The 17590-nt window shown below is 37.1% G+C and overlaps 1 protein-coding gene across 1 annotated transcript; it reads right to left on the bottom strand.

Moving 5' to 3' along the window:
• Positions 1 to 609: 609 nt before the first annotated feature.
• Positions 610 to 16810, bottom strand: LOC124541049 (aldo-keto reductase AKR2E4-like). The gene is made up of 7 exons (XM_047118853.1): positions 16709 to 16810; positions 10092 to 10175; positions 9207 to 9389; positions 4888 to 5004; positions 3879 to 4046; positions 2786 to 2989; positions 610 to 2032 (listed from the first exon to the last, which is right to left on the bottom strand). Exons 1-7 carry the CDS (start codon positions 16715 to 16717, stop codon positions 1775 to 1777), a joined length of 1023 nt encoding a protein of 340 aa, XP_046974809.1. The 5' UTR covers positions 16718 to 16810; the 3' UTR covers positions 610 to 1774.
• Positions 16811 to 17590: the final 780 nt, after the last annotated feature.

The raw sequence follows: 17590 nt of genomic DNA, 5'->3' as shown, positions 1-17590 counted from the left end.
CACAAGATAGGGTGAGACCATACAGTTTTCAGGAGTTCGCTCAATACGTGAGGTTTTTGGATGATATATTTCCTAAAGCGATGAGTCGGAAACGGATGAGATCCACCACTCCACAGCCACTGATCACCACCACCTGATTCCCATCATCCTGTACTTTGCATATTGTATTATATATATGAGACAACATCACATACATTACTCTGATACCAATGTAAGTAGCTAAAGCACTTGTGATATGGAAAATCAGATGTAACGACGGACTACAAACACCCAGACCCAAGACAACGTAGAAAACTAATGATAATCTGCATTGACTCGGCCGGGAATCGAACCCGGGACCTCGGAATGGCGTACCCATGAAAACCGGTGTACACACCACTCGACCACGGAGATCGTCATATTGTATTATATTCGTTGGCCGTAAGTTCAAATAATTAAAATATCAAATATTTTTTTAGAAATACAATATTAACAAGTCTTACTGGGATTAAAATAATAACAAAATAATTATAGAAACACTTTTATTAATATTCAAATGTTAATAAAATATTACAATATACATATATATACATATATACACAGTTCATTATCCAGGGGCCCAAAATTCTCGACAATTATGGAACTCTCAATGCAGCTGTACCAGTACGACTATACTAATCTCCAGGTTACAAGGAGTGTTTTGATAATCCCTTCTCCCTCAAAAAAATTGGGACACCTTCTTAGCCAAATTATAAGTTACATTAAATATATATATATATTATATGTAAATATCCGTGCACATACACCGTCTTCACCCGTGTCAAATTCATATATCTCATACTAGCTGTGCCCGCGACCTTATACGCGTTTGAATTTAACAAAAAAAATAATATTATTGTAGCCTAAGTTACTCCCAATTATATAAGTTATCTGCCAGTAAAAGTCCCGTCAAAATCGGTCCAGCCATTCCAGAGGTTAGCCGGAACAAACAGACAGACCGACAAAAATGGTAAAAAATGATATTTTGGTGCATGTACCGTGTACAAATAGATATGCATTGAGTAAAAAAGGGCTATTTTAATATTACAAACATATACTCCAATTTTATTATATGTATACCCTCGCTTTCCACGATGTGTCACTCGAGGGGACAGATACATAAATACACAGGTAATACATATATCCATATATAATATAAGTCCAATAATAATATATATGTTATTACAGACCTCTGTGCACTACAATCATGGAAAAATGGGGGATTCCAACTTATCCAGTTGACGAAGGCTGTGTGGGATGACTACCTCAAGTATAAATATGAGTTTGGTTAGATAGATAGATAAACATATTATCTCTAAAACAATACAAAGACAAAATCCAAATACACAACAAAAGACAGCGAATTGACGCACCATTGGTCGAGAGCCTGTCGGTCTTCCAGACCTTTGGTAATTTACAATACATATATTTCTTATAATTATATATCTGGTAATTGTTTACAGTATTAATTATTTATGGTTGATTTAAAAAAGAGGGGAATTTGCAATAGCTTTTTAATTAATTTTAATGTATGGTGTTCCCTATCTCCAGTAATATTTATAACTGTGTTAGATTATTTGTAATAATTTGAAAATAGTCCAAAATCAAAAACTTTGATTGGCAATTACATGGTGCGATCTACGGCCTAGTGGTATGATTTGAAGAAGATTGTAGGAGTTCACTGGATGAGGAAACAATTCACCAGTGGTGTAGAAATGAATGATGGTAGTAATATGTATTAATTAAATCTTCCAACTTAATCAATATCCAGGTTCGCGCCGTTCTTCCACTTCCTCAAGCTGATCGGTATTTCGGTTACATCAACGTCAACTTTATCGAAAGGATAATTAGTGAAGTTCTGCCAGAAAACAGGGCGGACAGTGCGATAGTTGTTGTCGAATTTTTGTAACGTGGCAACATCGGCTGCATCGATTTCGAAGTCGAAGATCGAAGCGTTCTCCACGACCCTGGTTTTGGTGAGGGTTTTTGGTATGCTGCATATGCCGCGCTGGTACTGAAATATGAAATTTTGATGTACTTTCTTTACACTTTACTAGTAGCTCAGATTCGCTCGCGTTTTATAGTGTTGTCAGGTGTCAGGCAAAAAAAGTAGCCTATGTCCTTTCTTGGAGCTCAAGTTTGCTTCATATTTTATTAAATTTTGTGAAATTCGGGTCAGCGGTTTGATCGTGAAAGAGCGAAAAATAAACCGAGAAAGCCACAGACAAACAGATTACTTTCATATTTATAATATTAATGTAGATTGTACACCACATACGGAAAATAAATAAATACAACATAATTTAGCCTTAATAAAAGAGGCGAGGGCAGGTAATCAACGGTTAGGTTAATTGCTCATGGAATATGAGGTGGGTGGTGCTGTAATCATTACATAATATACAACAAAGTTTTTTACCGTTGTCCGTCTCTATGTTAGCTTAGATCTTGAAATTATACAACAGATTTTGATGCGGTTATTTTTTAATAGATAGTGTCATTCAAGAGGAAGGTTTTTGTACATAAGGCATGGACTAGGTGTATAGCAAATAAACACTTATAATTTTGGATAGACAAAGGCGCTTTAAGAAACATTAACTATTCCTTTCATCGTCAATGGGCCACCAACCTTGGGAACTAAGATGCTATGTCCTTTGTGCCTGTTAGACTGCTCACTCACCCTTCAAACCGGAACACAGTAATATCAAGTACTGTTGTTTTGCGGTAGGATATCTAATGAGTGGGTATCCAAATATTTTAAGTTACTTACAAGATATCTCAAAGCGACTTGTTGTACTGTTTTGCCATATTTCTTAGCCATGTTTAACATGGTAGGGTCGTCGTGTCTAACCGCTGGGCATGTGGTATCCAATCTGCTTGGTACCATCCTACCAAATGGTGTGTAGGCTACCACCAATATCTTGTTCTTCTGGCAGTATTCTACCAGTTGATTCTGACCGAGGTTAAGGTTTATCTGAAATGATAATTGATATTTGAGTATGAATATAAATATAAACAAACAAATATGAGACAACATCACATACATTACTCTGATCCCAATGTAAGTAGCTGAAGCACTTGTGTTATGGAAATCAGAAGTAACGATGCCACAAACACCCAGACCCGAGACAACATAGAAAACTAATGGTAATCTACATCGACTCGGCTGGGAATCGAACCCAGGACTTCAGAGTGGCGTACCCATGAAAACCGGTATACACACCACTCGACCATGGAGGTCGTCAAAATACATGATGATTCTTTTATGCTTCCAAGCATTGCCTTATTCGTAACAGTTTGTCTGTCCACGAATTTCTCGAAGAGACGACCATTTTTTATTTAAGTAAGGTACACTTTAATTGAGAAAAGTGTATGTTTCATTGAAATTGGTTGAGTAGTTTCATAGATATATATTATTATTTTTAGTTCACTAGCTGTCTTTGATTTCGAAGTCAACTAAATTTATGAAAAAAAAATACTGAGTTTCTTTCGCCGGCTCTTCTCAGGTCTAAGGCGAATAAAGATTTTTGACTTTGACTTATTTTTACAACAACAACAACAGTCTATAATCACCCACTGCTGGGCTAAAGGCCTCCTCTCCCTTTGAGGAGAAGGTTTGGAACATATTTCACCACGCTGTTCCAATGCGGGTTGGTGGAATACACATGTGGCAGAATTTCTATGAAATTTGTCACATGCAACCTCACGATGTTTTCCTTCACCGCTGAGCACGAGATGAATTATAAAGACAAATTAAGCACATGAATCAGCGATGCTTGCCTGGGTTTGAACCCGCAATCATCGGTTAAGATGCACGCGTTCTAACCACTAGGCCATCTCGACACGACTTATTTTTATTATACCTCAACTTGATTGACCGCAGGAACGACTTGAGAGTTGGCCAGAAGACGCGTCAATTGTTCCAAGTTGAAGTTTGATACACCGATCGCTTTGACTAAGCCTTGCTTCAGCACGGATTCGAACCCACGCCACGTGTCCACGTAGTCAATTTTTTCATCAACACCTTCCACCTGTAAAAATGGAATTCTAGAGTTTAATAGTCTAAAGATCTAAAGTGCTTTAAATGGTTTTTATTGATGTATGATTATGGTCTGTATCCTGTTATTTTTGAAAAAGTTATAAATACTTTTATATAACGAATATCCTTTTTTTTCTCGCTGGAAAAACGCGTTACGCGCTTCCTGCTGGAAGGTGGGCGGGTGTGTGGGACTCCCCGGTTCCTGGACGCCGAGTGCGCCCAGGTCCACCGGGTTTACCCACTAAAAAACCAGCGGTACCCTCTCCGTCTTTCGGCGGGCGCCACGGGATCGCTTACGCATGCTACCGTGACGCCCTGACGGTCGGCCCGCCTATGCGAGCCTCCAACACCTAGGGGGGATTCTCGGAGTACTGAGACCCCCCTATATAACGGATATCCTAGTTAATATTTAAAATGTGTTTTTCTTACGTTTTAACGGTCACGTGACAAAATTTGCACACAGCACAGAAAGGGACATAGGGTATCATACCCTCCCCCCCTCTGTAGATAAACATAAAGTATTCATCAGTATTGCATTGTTCTCGTGACAGATTTAAGTTTCAGCCAAGTTGTCAACCATTCAGCCTACAATAATACAACCCTGTAAGATATATATTATAGTATATATATAGATGTATTCCGCAAACACATATATAATCTGTGATCTCACTAAAACAGGTACCGAACATAAATGAGGTGAAGGTTTATCTGCTTTGTGCCAATTTTGCCACAATGTCGTAGTGTTTTAATGTGTGATAACATTATGCGCGTATAATTTGTATGTATGTATGTATGTATGTAAGTTTGTGTGCATTAATGATAAATATACTAACAGATACGGATATCGGCCAATGCATTAGCACCAAGTCCAAGTAATCCAGACCCATTCGTTTCAAAGACGCTTTCACCGATTTCTCGACATCTTCAGGACGGTGATCGCTGTTCCAAACCTGTGAAAAATATACTATGTGAGGCTTTTGTTATTATTATTTTTATATTTATAATAGTATCTATCTATCTAGAGCTGAGATGGCCGAGTGGTTAGAACGCGTGCATCTTAACCGATGATTTCGGGTTCAAACCCAGGCAAGCACCACTATATATATGTGCTTAATTTGTGTTGATAATTCATCTCGAGCGCGGCGGTGAAGGAAAACGTCGTGAGGAAACCTGCATGTGTCTCATTTCATAAAAAAAATACATGTGCATTCCACCAAACAGCATTGGAACAGCGTGGTGGAATATATTCCAAACTCTCACCTTCCAAATTTTTAGGTCTTATAAAAACTCTTCGTCTTTTACATTCATTTATTCCAGATTAGTAAGTCTCGTAAGCAAAGAAAATTTGGAATAACGTTAAAAAAGCATGGAAAGGAGCATGCCAGGTATAAAATTAAAAGATAAAGAAGGAAGTGGAAATATAAGGCGTAAAACTGAACTAACGGATATACTCTCGCGAATTGATCAACTTCAATGGAGATGGACTGGAACATAGAAAATGGAGCTAACAAGTGACAGTTCGGTACCCAAGAGATGGAGTTAGGAGTAGAGGTCTTCAGTCGTTCAGCTACTTGGTAGTAGGGCTTTGTGCGAGCCCGTCTGGGTAGGTACCACCCACTCATCAGTTATTCTACCGCCAAACAACAGTAGTCAGTATTGTTGTGTTCCGGTTTGAAGGGTGAGTGAGCCAGTGTAACTTCAGGCACAAGGGACATAACATCTTAGTTCCCAAGGTTAGTGGCGCAGTGACGATGTAAGGAATAGTTAATATTTCTCACAGCGTCATTGTCTATGGGTGATGGTGACCACTTACCATCAGGTGGCCCATATGCTCGTCCGCCAACCTATACCATAAAAAAAAAAAGGTCGCAATGTAAGAAGATTTTTGGATTAGAGCAGCAGCAGACAGGCAGCAGTGGAAAGAACTGGAGGAGGACTAGAAAAAAAATACTTTTAACGTAATTCCTGTGTAATATTAAATCTCGTATGCATAAATAGCAGATTAAATAACGATTTCCATATCAGATGAGATGAAGTACCAATTAATTTATACTTCCTTAAACTAACCTTCCTAGGAGATGGTGGTGGAAAAGGAGAACATCGTATAGTTCAATCATTATTGACAACACCAACTAATATGTAAACAGGATAAAAATCCTATACGAAATCATATCTCCCTCGTGAAGTGTGAAATCTCCCTCGTGAAATCTTTACGTTATCAAGTGATAGATCAGCTATCACATGATAAGGTAAAGATTTGCTTTTAGGGTACTGTCTCACATTCAATTTTATCCGAATAATTTTCAATTATCTGCGTTAAATGTGAGGGATTGTAGGAACTTAAGCTTCATTCCTATATGGACGGGCATTGGCCATTGGCCAAATTCGAATCGAAAATTTAGGTGTTACGTTGAATATCATTCATTTATTTGCAAAATTGTCTAATCTAAAAGTAGACACATTGCATCCATGAGAAACCAAATTACTAGTGAAGGTATAAAATAACCAGTTGTAAATTTCTCTCAGTGGGACTAAAGTCTTTTCTCTCTTTCAGGAGCTTTAGACTTTATTACACAACGCTTCTCCAATGGTATTTAGTAACAATTTACTGAACAGACAAATGCTTCCTAAATAAAGGGCATAGAAATGCCATTGTTAACTGGCCTTGATTTGAACCAGCAAGCTTTAAAAATACTATATCTATAAATAACCAAATAATCAAATACGCATACGACATAAGTTTTTTTTTATTTTGTACCTTTTATTTATATTTTTGGTTTATTTTTTCCAACATGTTTAATTATTTATATTTTTTAATTTAATAACACAAAAACCTAAATAAATTATATATCTAAGCCTTCCTCATTAATCTTATTAGTGAAAACCGCATGAAAATTCGTTCTGTAGTTTTCTGACTGCAGACTGCTAATTTAAAAGTAATTACATGATAATTTACACAACGTTCAAACTTTGAAATCGAATTACAACTTAATAAGTAACAGTATAATAACACCCTATAAGTTTCCCAATGCTGGGCTAAGGCTTCTTCTCTCTTGAAAGTTTGGTGGCCTATTACACCACGCTGCTCCAATGCAGGTTGGTAAATGCACATAGCACAGAATTACGTTGAAATTAGAAACGCGAGGAACAAGGAAAAGTGAGGAAACCTCTCACGATATTTTACTTCACTACCTAGCACGAGATGAATTATAAACATAAATTAAGCACATGCATATTCAGAGATGCTTGCCTAGGTTTGAACCCGCAATCATCAGTTAAAATGCACTTTAACATTCTACCACTGGCCAATCTCGGCTCATCAGTAAATATTATAATTTTAAACGTCACCGGTTCAAAGATTAAAAACCATTTAAAACATTTATTTTGCTACACACATACATTACATAGCTTATACAGAAAAAAATAATTAAATTTAAAGAACACAGTGTAGGTAGCAAGAGGTTCATCTCAGTATAAGCTGTGCTAGCTGTACACAGCACTGATTTTCAGATGGCCCCTGACTATTACACTAGTTCACTTGTTACCTTTTTTTTTTTATGGAATAGGTGGCAAACGAGCAGGAGGCTCACCTGATGGAAAGTGACTACCACCGCCCATGGACATCTGCAACACCAGGGGGCTTGCAGGTGCGTTGCCGGCCTTTGAGAAAGGAGTAGGCTCTTTTCTTGAAGGTTCCCATGTCGTAGCGGTTTGGAAAAACCGCCGGCGAAAGCTGGTTCCACAGAGTGGTTGTGCGAGGCAGAAAATGTCTAAGAAATCGCGCTGTTGTGGATTTTCGGACATCAAGATGGTGCGGGTGAAACTTAGAATTTTGACGAGATGTCCGAAGGTGAAATTCAGCAGCCGGGATTAATCCGAACAATTCCTCGGAACATTCCCCGTGAAAAATTCGGTAGAAGATGCAGAGTGATCCAACATCTCTACGCAAAGCCAAAGAATCAAGGAGATCGGAAAGGGCTTGATCGTCGATAACTCGAGCCGCTCTACGTTGGATGCGGTCAAATGGAAGGAGCTGGTACTGGGGAGCACCCGCCCAGAGGTGAGAGCAGTACTCCATGTGAGGCCGAATTTGCGCCTTGTAAAGTTTTAGGCGATGGGCCGACGTGAAATACTGTCTCGCCTTGCTGAGCACACCGAGCTTCTTTGAAGCCAATTTGGCTTTGCCTTCCAATTGACCGCGGAACTGAACGAGGCTCGAAATATCAACGCCAAGTATTCCGATACTACCTGTAGCGGCTATCGGGATGTTCTCAAATCGTGGAGATACAACAAATGGTGTTTTTTTAGCGGTTAACGCGCAAACTTGCGTCTTTTTGGGGTTGAAATGGACTAAATTTAGCCGGCCCCAGTTCGAGACTTCGTTTAACGAAGACTCGATTTCAGACACAAGTTTGTTCCGGTTCTCTTCGACGTTTTCCCGAGAAATATTAGCGCGGTCGGTGTATAAGGTGTCAACGGTACTGTCGTCTGCATAGCAATGAATGTTCCCGATTTGCAACAAATCATTGATATGCAGAAGAAACAGAGTGGGTGATAGAACGCAGCCTTGTGGAACACCAGCATTGACGAATTTTAAGTCAGAGCATGCACCGTCGACAACGACCTTGATGCTCCGATCGGTCAAAAAGCTGGTAATCCAATTCATAATTTCCCGGGAAGCCCATAGGAAGAAAGCTTCGAAAGAAGCGCTTTGTGCCACACACGATCGAAGGCCTTCGCTATGTCCAAGCTGGCTGCTAATGCCTCCCCCTTGCTCTCAACTGCTTCAGCCCACCTGTGAGTAAGGTAAACTAGAAGATCACCGGCTGAGCGACCCCGACGGAAACCGTACTGGCGGTCACTAATCAGCTGATTCTCCTCTAGGTACCGCAGGAGCTGGCAGTTAATAAGGGACTCCATTATCTTGGAGAGCAAGGAGGTGATGGCTATAGGCCTATAATTGGACGGATCTGAGCGGTTCCCTTTTTTAGGGATCGGATGCACCAAAGCAGTCTTCCAGGAGTTCGGGACGAGAAGAGGTAACTGTTTCCTCTCCAAATAGGTAACCTTTTATCTATTCTATAAAAGAAGGAGTTCTATAAAAGAAGTTTCTATTATTATTAATATAAATCTGTCTGTTTAAAAAACTAACCTTAGTTGTGATAAACAAGTCTTCTCTCTTAACTACACCTTCCTGAATTTTCTGCTTCACGATGTTACCTACTTCCGGTTCCACTCTGTAGAGATGTGCTGTGTCGATGTGTCGATAGCCGACATCGATTGCATGGGACAAAGCATCGACAAGTTTTGGTGCATCCTCCACTATGAATTCTCCCTGAAATAAATCAACAAACGATTTTTACTCGAAGGCTTCCAGGAACATTGAAGTATGGAACGGGCCACGTAGATACTCTTTTTACTTATACAACGGAACTCAAAATATATTTTTGGCCTTTTTGGTCTTCGGGCCTTTTTTAAGAATCGCAAGTCGTATCGGCCAAAGCTGGTTCTACAGAGAGGTAGAAATTGTCTGAAACATCGCGCTGTTGTGGATTTTCGGATATCTAGGAGCTGTCGGTGAAATTTTGAATTTTGACGAGATATCCGAAGGTGAAATTAAGCAGCCGGGATTAATCCGAACAATTCCTCGGAACATTTCCGTGAAAAATTCGGTAAAAAATGCAGAGTGATCCAACATCTCTACGCAAAGCCAAAGGATCAAGCTGTACGGGAAAGCTTGATCGTCGATAATTCGAGCCGCCCTACGTAAGATACGGTCAAATCATACAATATTATACAGATTCTAATTTATTTAACTAATGTAATATAAAACAGCAGCCTTTAATTTTTTCACTACTAGGGTAAGGCTGCCAGAACATTTTCAGTTCATTATATTATTGTTAGATACATGGTACAAAAAGAATCAAAATAACGAGAACTAATTATAGGTGAGTAATGTTTTAGTTTAACTGATAACATGCTACTTTACAAGACCTTGATAACGTTTATAAATAGAGAATGAATATAAAGTACTTACCTTTTCATTTAATCCGAGCCAAGTTCCATAGCCCAGCGCTGGAATTTCCAAGCCGTTGTTGAGTTGAAACTTTGGAATTGTGACCTGGAAAAAAAACAGGCAATATTTTATTTATTTATTCATAGGTACACAAATAGAATACAATCAGAACATACATTAAAATTACGCAATTACACAATTTTGAGCTAGATTACATTCCTAAGCATGTGTACACGGCATGCTCATATCAATTGTATATCAATGCAGTCTGGTACTAATTTATATAATAATCAAAAAATAATAAGTTATAGCAAACATATAAATTAAATTAAAATTGAAATTTTGTAACAGTAATAATTAAATGATCTAAATAACATTGAATATTTATTACTATTAAACTAATAACAATACATGCATTTGAATTACGAGACTAAGATAACAAATTAAATCAAATAATCATAAAATAATACAAATATCGAAAAAGAGCAAGGACTGAAAATTATAATTTCAGAAATATCTGTCAATAAACTATTAAGTATTTACAGTTGATCATTGAATCGTAGATATAATATTCCTTACAATGTTCTTAAATTTTGGGATATTGGGATTGAATATGTCTAATATTTCACTGTGTTTTAAAAGTAACTCGGTGTAAGTAGGACAAAATCTAACAATTGGATTATAATAGTGGATAATATTGGATTACAGTACGCAGTCTTGTTGTGTGCCGGTCTGAAGGGTGAGTGAGCCAGTGTAACTACAGGCACAAGGGACATAACATCTTAGTTCCCAAGGTTGGTGGCACGTTGACGATGTAAGGAATAGTTAATATTTCTTACAGCTTCATAGTCTATGGGCGATGGTGACCACTTACGATCAGGTGGCCCATATCCTCGTCCGCCAACCTATACCATAAAAAAAGAAATAATAATATGATGTATTATTACTGTTAACACTGAGTACGAAACTGCGAAAAAAAAATGTATCTGTTATCAAATCAAATCAAAATAAACTTAATTCAAGTGGGCTTTTACAAGCACTTTTGAATCGTCATTTAACAATTAAGTGAAGCTACCATCGGTTCGGAAAGTAGATTCTACCGAAAATAACCGGCAAGAAACTCAGTAGTTACTCTTTTTTACAAAGTCATATTAGTTAATACTATTTAAATTAATATATCCTGCTTGGAAGTCAACAGGTTATAATATCGTGGTCGCTTCATAATTTACCATTGAAATTGCCATTTAATATTGTTTATTTGTTCTGTATGTATGTTCTTGGAATTCTAAATAAGCTTCATTCATAGGCTCGTAATTACCATATTTCAGTTTTTAATTAAATCTTAAGCTACTACCGGTCCAGTCGATTCTACTCTAAAGAACCGATAAGAAACTCAGTATGTGCTCTTTCTCTAACATTAGTTCTTTAATACAATTAAATTTAAAACTAGTTTTAACGGATTTAAGTCGCGTATATTAATTATTTTTTAGTGTAAAGTGCTCGAAACGTCGGCATGATAAAAATAATTAATATACGCGACTTAAATCCGTTAAAACTAGTTTTATTTCAATGTGTAATTGCGAAAATTTAAGACAACACAATTAAATTTATTATTAACTTTAAAGTTTTAAGTCTATAGTATATACTAATATCAGTTATCAACTAGATAACACAAATAAAATAATTATATTATTTCTTGTATATAAACTCTGTATTAGTGATAAAGCTTTGTTTACATCGTCATAATTAGTTTGTTTTACAGTAATGAATCACTAAGTAACAATACAATATCTCAAACACCTTTAACATGGAAAGAATACTTAAATGTCATCAATGTATACCAAAAATAAAAGACAACCCAAAATTGATCCTTGTGGGACACCCGTTCTCGAATGAAATAGGCTGAAGGTAAAGAATAAATAATCAAATAATGCATCATCTTTGATTTCCTAAAATAATGTTTGCATAATTTTAATTTGACGACCTCCGTGGTCGAGTAGTGTGTACACCGGTTTTCAGGCTTACACCACTCCGAGGTCTCGGGTTCGATTCCCGGCCGAGTTGGTGTAGATTATCATTGGTTCTTTTATGTTGTCTTGGGTCTAGGTGTTTATGGTGCCGTCGTTACTTTCCACAACATTTTTTCTTTATTTTCCATAACACAAGTGCTTTAGCTTACATTGGGATCAGAATAATGTATGTGATATTTTTTTTATTTGTTTTCATTCATATATAATTACATTTTTAAATATAAATACGAACATAAAATATATTTAAAAATATAAAATACAGAGGCCAACCAGTGGCGGGAACAGGGTCCAAGCCACCGGTGGTCAGGGCTCCAGCGAGAGGAACTTCCTCACAATACGCGCCGTGCCGAGGAGTACTGCCTTCTGCATCAGGCCCTTGACCCAGCTACCTAACGAGAGCCTCTTAAGGTGTTGGTCGAGGCTCTTGGCCATTAGGCCATTCGCTGAAACAACTATCGGCACAATAACTGCTGTATCCACATCCCACATGTCGACAACCTCGTGAGCTAAGTCAAGATATTTTATTTGTTTATCTTTCTCAGCCTTCACGAGATTCTCGTCATGAGGGATGGTGATGTCAACAATTATCGTGCGGCGCTCTGACCGGTCTATCACCACTATATCAGGCTTGTTGGCGACAACAGTCCTGTCAGTGATTATAGATCGGTCCCAGTACAGCGTGATATGACCATTCTCGAGAACTGGGTCGGGCACATACCTGTAGTATGGTACCTCTGATACCACAAGACCGTATCGAAGTGCAAGTTGTTGATGGATAATCTTGGCCACTTGATTATGTCTGTGCAAATACTCTCCGTTAGCAAGACGAGAACAACCGGAAATAATATGTCTAAGGGATTCGCCCGGAGTGTGACACGCCCGACATATGTCCACCGTGCCATCCCTCACAATATACTTCCGGTAGTTGTTCGTCACGATAACTTCGTCCATAATCGCACAGACAAAACCTTCGGTTTCACCAAATAGGTTGCCGAACCGTAGCCAAGATACGGACGCCATAAAATCCACATCGGGTCCATGAAGGGCCCGATAGAAGCGTCCGTGTAACTCCTTGCTCTTCCATACTTCCTTGCGGTTCTCAGTACTTAGTACTACAGGTTTGCGCCAGTTCTCTTTGCCTAAGGAGAGCGGAGTTAGTCCCTTGTCTATTGTAACTACATCTCGGTGCATATCCAAGTCAGTGTGGAGAAAATACTCCCTGAGTTTGTACACCTCACGGTTATGTAGGGTCTTGGCATTTAAAAAGCCACGGCCACCACATCTCCGTGGGATGTACAATCTCATCACCGAAGACCGAGGATGATGCATTCGATATGTAGTCAGCAGGACACGGACTCTTCTATCCAATGCGTCTAGTTCTTTTTGAGTCCACTTGAGTATGCCGAAAGAGTACATCAAGACCGGCATGACCCAACCATTGAAGGCGCGAACCTTATTGCCACCTGATAAAAGACTTTTGAGTACCTTTTTCAGGCGACCAAAGAAACGCTCCTGCAATGATTGTTTCATGTCGGTCACATTGATGCCTAACGCTTCCGACATACCCAAGTATTTGTATGATTCGTTTGCGGACAGTGACTTAAAGTTTATGGAATCTGAAAGTTGTAATCCGTCAGATTCCACAATCTCTCCTCGCTTTACATGCATAACCGCGCATTTGTCAACTCCAAATTCCATTCTAATAGAATTACTAAAAGTTTCTGTTACCTTTAGTAACTCTACCAGTTGTGAATCTGAAGGTGCAAAGAGCTTAAGGTCATCCATGTAAAGTAGGTGGGATATTACTTTACCTCCTCTCCGCAAACGATAGCCCAGCCTTGAGCTCTCCAACAGAGTACTTAGAGGGTTCAAGGCTAAACAAAACCACAATGGACTCAAACTATCGCCCTGGAATATTCCCCGCTCAATCCTTATCGGTTCGTCATTACTATGAATCGTTCGACATCCTGGATAGCGAAGGACTGTCCGCCATTGTCCCATACATGATCTCAAGAAACTGCATAGAGTTGTATCTAATTTATACAACTCCAGCACCCTCAAGAGCCATGTATGCGGCACGGAATCATAGGCCTTCTTGTAATCTATCCAGCATGTCGACAGACTCTTTCGAGAACGACGAACCTGTTGGCTAATGGTCATATCAATGAGGAGTAGCTCCTTAGTGCCTCGTGATCCACCCCTACATCCATTCTGAGAGACGGACAAAATACTATTATTTGTGATATTATTATTATTAAATTTTAATTTGCAATAAACCAAGATATATAATCATATATATTTAAGCTAACTAATAGTTTCACCTTATATACTTATTTTTGTTATATATTTCGTACATATATTGATTTATTCAGCCGCTAACATGATGACGTCACACAATGCACGACATATAACCCTAGTCACATACGTATGAATAATTTGTGTATACATAAAACATTTGTATGTGTGTGAGTTTTTTGTTTATTTGTGTGGGTTAGATTAGACCTAGTAGGCTATAATCGAAAATTAAATACAATTCTAAATTTATCCAGAAGAAGTCAGGAGAGCATCTAGCATGTATATGTCACTGTAAGATTACAAAATTCGTTAGATTACAATCTATCTCGTCAGACTTCAGAATCAAGAAGAGCTTTCGGCAGTTGAAAATTTGACGCGGGACAGATTGTAATCTAACAGTTTAACTTCGATAGATTACTATATAGCGTAAAATAATGCATAAATTGCAATCATATTTCACTGTTCACAATATTTCGTTAGATTACAATCTGACGAGAGAGAGGTCTAACGATTTTTGTAATCTTACAGTGTCATATATATTAATACGCTATGCAAACACTTTTAGGCAAATTTACGACCGCATGGAATTTGGCACGGTTATATTTATGCGGAAAACCGTACTAAAAGCTAAATTTTTTACAAAACAATACATTACACTAATAAAAATGATCTTACACACACAAATGCGTTTGACATAGATAAGGAAGGAATTTATATAGGTATCTTACCTATATTTCATAAATATATCCACCCATATAATATAAATATAAATAAATAATAAATATGAGACAACATCACATACATTACTCTGATCCCAATGTAAGTAGCTGAAGCACTTGTGTTATGGAAATCAGAAGTAACGACGGTACCACATACACCCAGACCCAAGACAACATAGAAAACTAATGGTAATCTACATTGATTCGGCCGGGAATCGAACCCGGGACCTCAGAGAGGCGTACCCATGAAAACTGGTGTACACACCACTCGACCATCGAGGTCGTCATATATATACATATATTATATTGAGTAATATTAGATTTTAAACTTCGACTTATAGTGTTTTGTCGTTAACTGTCTAAACTATGAATGTTTTATATATATTATAATAAATTAGCGACCCGGCTCGGATTCGCACGGTTGCACTTCTAAATACAACTACTAAATAGACGACAGAAATTTTCTTGTTTCTTTACTTTATTGTCCATGTATTATATACAAAAACCTTCCTCTCGAATCACTCTATTTATTTTAAAAAACTTAATCAAAATCTGTTGCGTAGTTTTAAAGATCTAAGGATACATAGGGACAGACAGCGGTAAGCGACTTTGTTTTATACTATGTAATGATAATTATTTGTCCAATTGATATTGATTTTCGAACCTACCGTCAATTGTTTAATATGTATATATAACACCAAATTAATAAACAATATTTTCTACTTTTAAACAACGATTTGATGCTTTAAAGCCGCAAATCTCACACCCTGGTTTCAAACCGCGTATCAAATTGATTAAAAGTTACTGGGTACAGCTTATAGCCTCACTTACATAATTATATACTAAAACCTTCTTCGAAACACGCATCTTCTGTTAAAGTTATATGTAAATATGTTTAGTTTTTTGTAGTTACAAAGGTATCCTCATTAATAATTATCAAAATTAAAAGCAAAATAAACTTTATTCAAGCACTTTTTAATCGTCATTTAACAATTAAGTGATACCACCGGTTCGGAAAGTAGATTCTACCGAGAAGTACCCGCCAGAAACTCAGTAGTTACTCTTTTTCAACATTTAAAAAATACAATCATATTAGTTAAATACAATTATATACGTATGTAATGTATATTGACTGGAAGTCAACAGGTATTAATTCCACGGCTTTTTATCATCTACAAAATCTTGTATCGAATAATATGCCTTTTTTACCAATGTATTTTTTATAAACTTTTTGAATTTACGAAACGGCAAATTTAAAAATGTCTGCGGAATTTTACATTACAATTTTTAAATTTAATCTAAATTAAAATTATCGCAAAAAATCTTTATATAAACAGTTTAACTATTTAACAATTTTCTAAAGTGTATAATATCCGTTGATGTTCGAACAGATTACAGCCGGGTCGTGTTATATCAACTATGTTTTGACATAAAGATATACTTAGCTATCATGTCGCTAATAATAAAAATAACCTATAAATAAATTGAAATATAACAATATTACGATATGCATTTAATTATTAATGATTATATGTTTGTAAATAGTTAAGATCTTGATATGAATTTGTCTACGTAGAGTTTAAAATAGACTAACCTTAGACATGGTTGGCACGTCGACTGCGCGTAGTGTCTGATTACTGAGTGAGACAGTGATACCAGTGTTAAAAAATAAATTCCCCTGAGCACATTTTATTACCCTATTTCATTTAATTAATTCCGTATTATCAATTCTTACTTGTTGATAAGTTAAATATATAAACATTTTATATTTGTTTTTGATATTTTAGTTCGTTTTAATAATATGTTTAATGAAACTCAATTAAATCCGAGTGAAAGGTGATTTATTTTTGGCGCTTGTCACACAAAATCAAATCAAAATGTATTTGATTAATGTAAATTTTTACGAGCTTTCTTGAATATTAATTATATATAAATATAGAAAATGTAAACCTACCAGTTCGGATCTTAATAATAATAATTTCATAACAATTATCACTGTCTGTATGTTCGCGATAAACTCCATAATTACTGAACGGATTTTCATGCGGTTTTCACTAAGAGACAGAATGATTCATGGGGAATGTTTAGGTATATAATTTATTAACGTTTTTGTGTGAATAAGTTGAAATAGAAAGACAATTATAAGCAACGAAAATAATCAAGTCGCCAGGAATTATGTACACCCGTGCGAAGCCGGGGCGGGCCTCTAGTTTATATTATAACTTTGCGCTAGCTATTATGGAGTTCAAAATTACTTTACTGTAACTTATTGGCATTATTTGAGGGATCTTTCAATTCAACGTAGGATTTTTTTTTATGGTATAGGTTGGACGAGCATATGGGCCACCTGATGGAAAGTGGTCACCATCACCCATAGACAATGACGCTGTAAGAAATATTAACTATTCCTTACATCGTCAATGTGCCACCAACCTTGGGAACTAAGATGCTATGTCCCTTGTGCCTGTAGTTACAC

Source organism: Vanessa cardui, chromosome 27 (genome assembly GCF_905220365.1).
Source record: "Vanessa cardui chromosome 27, ilVanCard2.1, whole genome shotgun sequence".
In the NCBI taxonomy this organism is placed as follows: domain Eukaryota; kingdom Metazoa; phylum Arthropoda; class Insecta; order Lepidoptera; family Nymphalidae; genus Vanessa; species Vanessa cardui.
This window is presented reverse-complemented; position numbering and strand designations above follow the sequence as displayed.

Bases quoted from the DNA above. Each gene is read 5' to 3' on its own strand.
- LOC124541049 (XM_047118853.1), bottom strand. The intron at 5,005-9,206 runs GTTAGTTTTTTA...TATTTTTCACAG, and splicing joins ACTTGTTTATCACAACTAAG to GTTTGGAACAGCGATCACCG. The intron at 2,033-2,785 runs GTAAGTAACTTA...TTCATATTTCAG, and splicing joins AAGTCGCTTTGAGATATCTT to TACCAGCGCGGCATATGCAG.